General features: G+C 33.8%; 1 protein-coding gene across 6 annotated transcripts; it reads right to left on the bottom strand.

Annotated features, from left to right (window-relative positions):
* Positions 222 to 3,483, bottom strand: LOC107644610 (calcium uptake protein, mitochondrial-like). 6 transcript variants are annotated; one of them, XR_002347535.1, is made up of 7 exons: positions 3,235 to 3,483; positions 3,089 to 3,128; positions 2,585 to 2,652; positions 2,277 to 2,500; positions 2,077 to 2,160; positions 1,036 to 1,932; positions 222 to 722 (listed from the first exon to the last, which is right to left on the bottom strand). XR_002347535.1 is itself a non-coding variant. In XM_021103084.1 (6 exons), exons 1-4 carry the CDS (start codon positions 3,247 to 3,249, stop codon positions 2,336 to 2,338), a joined length of 288 nt encoding a protein of 95 aa, XP_020958743.1. In that variant the 5' UTR covers positions 3,250 to 3,434; the 3' UTR covers positions 229 to 722; positions 1,036 to 2,160; positions 2,277 to 2,335. The 6 variants fall into 6 exon arrangements, 1 of the variants encoding a protein (XP_020958743.1); XR_002347536.1 differs by having other exon boundaries at positions 1,036 to 1,722; positions 3,235 to 3,462; XR_001621365.2 differs by having other exon boundaries at positions 1,036 to 1,220; positions 3,235 to 3,435.

Raw genomic sequence — 7,789 nt, 5'->3', positions numbered from 1 at the left:
GGGTTCTGTACTTGCGTTTTGTAGCAATTCTTGGTTAATCATTGTGGCGGTTTAGAACCCCCATAAAAATAATTTTCAATTTAAAAATAAATACATTCATGTGGGTTTCAACCTCCACAAACATGTCAATATTAGTCTGAAACAATTAATCTAGATACTAGAATTACATTATTATACTACTAATCAATTATCATTTAAAAGAAATCTTTAAATAAGACACATTAAAAATTTAGAAGGAAATTAAAATATTACATATTTGAACAAAATTTAACATGAATAATTTGAAATATAAAACAAGGTCTGTCAATATGACCTCGACCAAACTGGATAGTAAACTAATATAAGAACCCCTTCGCATCCCAATTGGATGAAATAAAGATTGTATTTCAACTATATAAAGCACTAAAATTAATTTGGCTGATTAAAGCATTCTAGCTGTCACTTGAAAATATGATGACACCCTATGCAGAAACCATAAATATATATTGAAAATTTCAAACCCTAGACAAGTAAGCCACTAGAAAAGAGGTCATTTGATTTAGTGAGTTACCGAAATTATCAAATACTATTCCTGGTTGGCAAACATGCTTGAACAAGCGAATGCCAGGTTCTCTTCCTTCTTCTTCCTGGTTGATCTTGGGATCTTCATCATTCAGAACGGGGTTAAGTTCCTTCACTATCTCTATAGTCTCTTCCAACATGTCAAATAGAAGCTTTTGTGCCTGCCACGAGCATCATCATCACCATAAGACCAAGAAAAAGGAATTGGGAAACATGTGGAATATAACACCCACTCATTAGAGTTTTCTTTCAAAAAATTAAATTCCTAAGCCAACATATTAGATATAAACCATTCCTATTTTTTTTATCTAAATTTTAAATAAAAAGACAAATAAATGAAAATTTCTAATTTCTTTATTACGAAACAAATAAATTCCTCTAACCATTGTAAATAAGAGAAAGGACATATGTGTCCTCAGCTTACAAATCAGAATTTAGAAACAGAAAGAAACGAAGGTGATGCAGGATACGAACCTAGAGTTGGTTGTGCTTAAGGGTGTGGGGGTTTGGGCTTGCATTCTTGGGCAGCATTAGGGTGACTCCTTTGATGAAACGCAGGCTGTTTTTGCTAACCATCTGCTGCACACTCTACTAGTCTTTCCAATAACATTACTGTTGTATTAGATCTCATCTCTTCCTCTATCTCTATTGCAATTTGACTCAAAAAATAATACAACCCAAAATTAGAGGGGACATGAGAATAGAGACCGTTATTTACTCTACATTACTAAGCCCATTAATCAATCATAACTACACAAGTACATACAAATAATTGAAATGTTACTTAATACATTATTAGTTATTATTTATACAAATAATTGTACTGTCAAAAGGAGCATAATATTAGTTATTATTTATATATCTGGAAAGTGAATACACAATGAAAGCCATTATATGTCAATAAATACAGAGTACTAAATGCCTTGATTGACACATAGCCATCATATGTTTATATAACTAGTACGCATAAGAAAGAAGGAGAATGGAAAATGGTAAAATGAAAAACAACCCTAAATTTAATCCACTCAAGCGGTCAAGCCCTCCCCTCCAACTTTAGGAAATAATGGATTAAATAGAGAAGGGGTAATAGGATAACACCAGATTTTTTTTTTTAATAATTTGCGCTGACGTTCAATTGCCTCCTTTGTTTCTATTAGTTGCCTATACAAAAGTAAATAAATAAAAATAAAAAATCAAAAGACAACAGAATTCATGTATGTATTATTTAAAATGCAACCTTTTCATAAGCAAGGTTCCAATTTTGGCCATAAAAGAGAAGCCTACAATCATAAGGAATTTACATGCTCTACAATATGGTAAATTCTTTATATAAATACTATCACTTTCTTGAATTCTTCTTTGTCTATTTCCCTATTAACATGATCCTTAGAGAGCTCAGATGCACAAACCAGGATATCATTGATAGTGGACAAAATCAATTGCTATTGTAACAATATATGTGTATAATCATTATGATTGTGATATTTTTTCTTGAAGGAAGGAAGAAGATCCTACCCATTATTGTTAAGATCAAACATTTTGAAGGCGACTGTGAAGCTGGATTCTGGTATGCTGAGGAGAGTAACAAAAAAGATGTACCTGTAATTAAGGAAGAAATGGATTTGTTATCCAAATTAGCAGCACTTGAAATCTGAACAAATGAGATTGATTCATGTATAGAAGAAGATGTGATAACAACAGAACAGAATACTCACTCTGGAAAAGAAATGACTCCATCATTGTTAGTGTCAAAGAGCATAAAGAATTCAGAGGGTTAACACCGCAATGTATCAGGAACCTGCTCCCCTCTGAGAAAGCCCTCTCTAACACAGTTTGATTCTGAAAGAGGGAACACCGGAACAACAGCACGCATCAAATCTACAGGTGTCATATAAACCTCGCCATTCGCGGTTTTGATCGATGCAAAGTACTCGAAAACCTGCAAATTAAATGAATAAGAATCAATATCACTGATCATTGAAGAAACACATAATGGAAAAGACTAAAAAACTGAAATGATTACCTTCTCTGGAGGGCTCTGTAAGCGGATATGTTTTTCATAGTTGAAGAATACTCTTCTTCTGTAGCTGTCTGTAAAGAATAAACACGAGAAATCCAAAGATTACATTTGGCATAACCTGCTAACATAGAAGATAGAGGCATGACGGCGGCAGAGGAGAGACAGAGATCAGCCACAAAACGCAAACACACAAATTCTATTTATCATTTGAGGCATTTTCAGAATCAATTAACAGGCATGTCATCATATCATAGAGAACAATCTAATCAATAATCACATTTACTAAAACAACTAAATGAAAAATAGAAAACACAAAGATTGAAGAATAGAAAATCACTAAAGTTTGAAAGAAAAAAAAAAGAAGAAACAAAAGATCAATTCGAAGGGAATCGAAGAAACACATTTTTTAGTAGACGAATCAGATCAGAGAACGAAGAAATAAAAAATAGAGAACAAAAAAAAACCTGAAAACAGATCTGATTTGAGAGAAATAGCGTTTTTATTTACCTCTTTGAAAGAGCCTGAGCTTCTTCCTCCGTGAGCTTACCTTGATGCAAACAACGAAAAGCGAAAATTAGAAAAAGAATTCGAAAAGTCAGAGAGAGAGAGAGAGAGAGAGAGAGAGAGAGAGAATAGTGGATGAATGTGTGAACCTGGCCTCCATTCATAACTCCAGCGGGCGACGGTTGACGGAGGAAACTTGGCGGCAACGGCGGCAAGGAGATGAATGGCGGTGGCGATGGAATCGTGATTCTAGGGTTTCAGACTCTCCCTGCTTGTTCTCTCTCTCTCGAATAACTTTTTCATTTTTTTTATTTTTGGTATGGATTTGGTAAATATTTTTTTGGGTTGGGTTTTTTATAAATAATCGGGTTAAAAAGTGAAAACAAACAGTGGAAGTTTTTGTTAACTCTTTAAAGTTGTTATAAATAAACTATATTGTGGAGGTTTTAATAACTCTCACTAAAAAACTTCCACAAACAAATAAGAATTTTGTAGTGGCCAATCACCTCAATCGACCTCTTCACTACTTCGAACTAACTCAGCTTAATCGAAAATATTTTTCGACTAACAAATTGTCCCCCTTGGATTAATGTGTTTGTCTTCGATGACATTATTGGAAGATGAAACACTTAATCCAAATTCAAATATCAAGCTCGTAAATTAGTAATAATCACCATTTAACTTCCATTAAAATTGATCCACTTGACACGTTTTCCGAGACTTACGCTTTCTCTTTCCACCACTTCGCCTTCTTCGCAAAGTTACCTCTTTTCACATTCTTTTTGCAATAACGGCTACAGTAACACTTCCCTTAAATTCGACATTTTCGCTCTTGTTCAATTTTTCTCGAACCCTTGCTCTCTGAATTCTTCTAGCATCAATCTTTCTTGCGTAACCCCTATCCTTTCAAACTTCCCTTTTCTCTGTTTCTGCAATGGCCGCTTCTTCTTCTCACGCTACTGCTCAAGACAAGGGTAAAGGTTCCGAGGTAGCACCACTAGCTCCACCAACCCTTCATGTATTGAATCAGGTCAATGATGAAGTCATTGACGATCTACAACTTCAAATTAATGATACTAGAATCCTGATCACGTTCACGGTGGGTGAAGATACTCATTGTTTCCTTGGACCTGTCGAATCCTTGGAGAGGGCGAATAAGAAATCACCTTTCTTCCCTAGTGCTCAGGGGGAGGATTTGTTGATAAACCAAGCCCTCGACATCTCTTTCTTCATTAATCAGAAATTTTTCAGGAATAATCCGAAGATTAATCCTCGAGGTACCGACTTCACGGCCTGGTTTCAACGCCTTGCTTATACAAAAAGCGCTGCTTGTGGAGATCTGGGTATTCAGGAACTCCTAAAGCTCTTTTGTTAATGAAACGTTATCCATCAATTTCTCATGTGGTGAAAGCCTCCAACTTCTCCACTCACGTAACTGCTCAATATGCTATTCGAACCACTATTCGATTTTTCCTTTCGATTACTTATCCGATCAGACCCATTCAATTTGGTAGAGTGCTTAAAATCGAATCTGTGTCGAGTACCTTCATCCAATGCCTACACATGCATCTTTTCGACAACCGCCAACACCTTAATCGACCTCTTCACTACTTCGAACTAACTCACCTTAATCGAAAATATTTTTCGACTAACACACTCTAATTGAAATTGCATGTTTTTCTTTCCCCTTTAATTTTCTTTTGTCCTAAGTTCATAATTAATGACTACTTTTTGGATAGCTCGTAGAATACCTTGTCTTTTCTAATGTAACTTATACTTAAACATATGAAACATACAATAATCGGCCCCTTATATATATTATCTATATATAAAATGATAAACATAAATGACGAAGGTGAAGATTCAAATGAAGTATTGGAAGAAAAGGATATAGCTAAGCCTAATAGGTTTTTAATCTAACTCTTTCTAATGCAATGATGACGAAAAGTAATTAGCGAGGCTTATGTGTATGGTTTGGTCAATTAGTCAACAATATATATTGACCTCAATTTTTGGAATCTTGAATTTAAATAAGTTACGACGACTTTTAGTGATTCGAAGATCATTCATATATATATAATTTGCACGCCATATTCTTCAATTCCTCCTCCCATTCCAACAAGTTAGGTTTCATCTATAATTTCAACAATTACCGCCCCCGATACTAATTATTCACATTACCACCGCCACTAAAATTAAAAGCTTACAGCTTCAAGTAATAGTATCTTGCTCCACTGGTTTTAAAATATCTATCTACCTTAAACCATTCAAAGTTCTATATATATATATATATCCGTGGATGATCGAAGGAAATTATGTGGCTGTGAAGCCTTGGGATCAAGAGTTTAGATCAAGTGAAAACTGTTTTGGAGCAACTTTAGTGTGGATTAGAATTTCCGGATTACCAATTTGGTGCTACCAAGAAGATGCAATGCTCCGTGTTGCGGCTGCAGTTGGCATTCCCGTTAAGGTTGATTTGGCAACAAAATTAGCTGAAAGAGGACGATATGCTCGAGCATGTGTTCAGATAGATTTAGGATTGCCAGTGACTAAGAAGATTCTTGTTGAAGGTGTTGAATATGAGGTTGAATATGAAAGTCTTCACCTTATTTGTGGCTCCTGTCTCAAGTTTGGTCATGAATTGAACTGGTCTAAATTAATATTTTTTATAAAAAATAATTACAATATTTCTCCTTAAAAATATAAAAGTTATATTTTTATATATATATATATATATATATATATATATATATATATATATATATACTAAAATTAATTACTCGATTAGTCCTAATTCTGTCAGTTACTTAAGTCCTTTGTTCCGTCAACTTTAACGGAAGATAAAATAGTCCTTGGCAACTCTAACAAGGGGTAAAATGATTTTTGATCCCCTTTGTTCGAAAATAACATTATTTTCTTCTAATTTCCATCATATCTTATATAACCCTAACAGTCTAACACTGCAACTTCAAGTTACATAATACACACTCTACACTTTCAATGTTCATGAGAAAAATCCTAAACTTATTCTCAACTAATTCATACTCAGAAAACTAATGACTATGTCTCTCAAGTACTTAGCTTATCGTCTTTGATAGATCCCATGAATCTAGAATTCTAGATAACAAGTCCGATTTGTTAAGACCTGTCATCGTCTTCTCCATCTCCCTCCTCCTCTATTCTATCATCTCCATGGCCACATTCTCCACCACTCTGTTCGCTTCCTTCAGTTTTTTCTACGAACTAATGTTCAGTAATCACTTCAGTTTCCATATGAGTCGCGACGATGACATTACTTGTTATACTAATAGCTTAGATGCAAGGTCGAAGTTGTCTGCCAGCTTGGACTCCGGGAGAGAAGGAATGAAGCACTCGGCGTCCATTCCAAATGAGAATTTGCATATGATGTCGAAGAAGAATCTTCTCATGATGTCCTAATGTCCAATAATCTATATTGCTTTCCGGAGAATGGAAAAAGGCGTACCTTTGGGGTAGTTGTGGAACTTGGTCTCGAAGATGTGGTGAATATTGTCGGGGTTGGAGATGATGATGTTATCAAGAACTTGGAGGTGAGTGCTTCTAGTGGGTGAAGTGCGAAGGAGGTAGGTGTACCAATCACAAAAATTTAGAAAGTGTATGGTCCATAACATGTTGAGCTAGTAGGTGCAACATGCATAGCAGTTACATCATGGCTTGATCATGAAGTTGAAGAAAAACAAGGGAGAAGATGGAGAAGAAGACTGTGAAGGTGAAGAAGGAGAGTATAAATGTTAGAGTTATGCGAGATATGATGGAAATTGGAGGAGAACGGTGTCGTTTCCGACCAAAGGAGGTCAGGGACTTTTAGAGTTGTCAGTGACCATTTTGTCCGCTATTAGAGTTGATGGAATAAAGGACCTAAGTGACTGACGGAGTTAATTGTTAGGAACCAATTGAGTTATTAATTTTAGTTGAAAACTAAAGTGTCTGGTCCGAAATTTTTTTGGGACCAAAATGTGTAAATATTCTATATTTATGTATAAATACATATATGATTTAATTTATTTTTAATGTGTATTTATATTTTAATATATATTTTATATTGGTAACTGATTTTAATATAAATAATTAATATATACGTAGTATATATATATATATATATATCAAAAATATTATTTATATACTAAAATTAGCCACTAAAATCAGCCACCAATATATTTGTATAAATACATGCGTAGTTTAATTTATTTTTAATGTGTATTTATATTTTAGCATATATTTTATACTAATAATTGATTTTAGTGGCTGATTTTGGTGTACACATAATATAACTCTATGTATATACTTAATGCAAAATGTCAAATGCTATTTTAACTGTGAATGGTCTACACTATTGATAGAGATTAATTATCTATTCTCACTATTTTAATTATTTGTGTAAAATTTTACGAAGAATGTTAGAGGGTCAGCAATTTTTGTGATTTGTAACCATCAAATAGCCATCAACGATGGTTTTAATGGTGTGAGATTGGTGTGAGATTTTATTCAATGGCTCACTTTTCTTTGCTGGTTATATGCTGGCCAAAATTTAACAAAGTTGTTGGCCTCCTAGACTTTTCCAAATTTTATTACATTTCTAATACATGTAAGTTTAATAGTTAAAAATCGTTAAATAATAATTTAGTTAAATATATTAAATTATTTAATTTTAATTATTTAATTGTG

Source organism: Arachis ipaensis, chromosome B05 (genome assembly GCF_000816755.2).
Source record: "Arachis ipaensis cultivar K30076 chromosome B05, Araip1.1, whole genome shotgun sequence".
NCBI classification, from domain to species: Eukaryota; Viridiplantae; Streptophyta; class Magnoliopsida; order Fabales; family Fabaceae; genus Arachis; species Arachis ipaensis.
The sequence above is the reverse complement of the archived record's forward strand: the minus strand, read 5'-3'. Positions and strand labels throughout refer to the sequence as shown.

What these genes read in the sequence shown, in the direction of transcription:
- LOC107644610 (XM_021103084.1), bottom strand. An exon ending in GCTCAGGCTCTTTCAAAGAG is followed by an intron (nt 2,653 to 3,088) that starts GTAAATAAAAAC and finishes TATTCTTTACAG; the next exon opens with ACAGCTACAGAAGAAGAGTA. An exon ending in TACAGAGCCCTCCAGAGAAG is followed by an intron (nt 2,501 to 2,584) that starts GTAATCATTTCA and finishes TTTAATTTGCAG; the next exon opens with GTTTTCGAGTACTTTGCATC.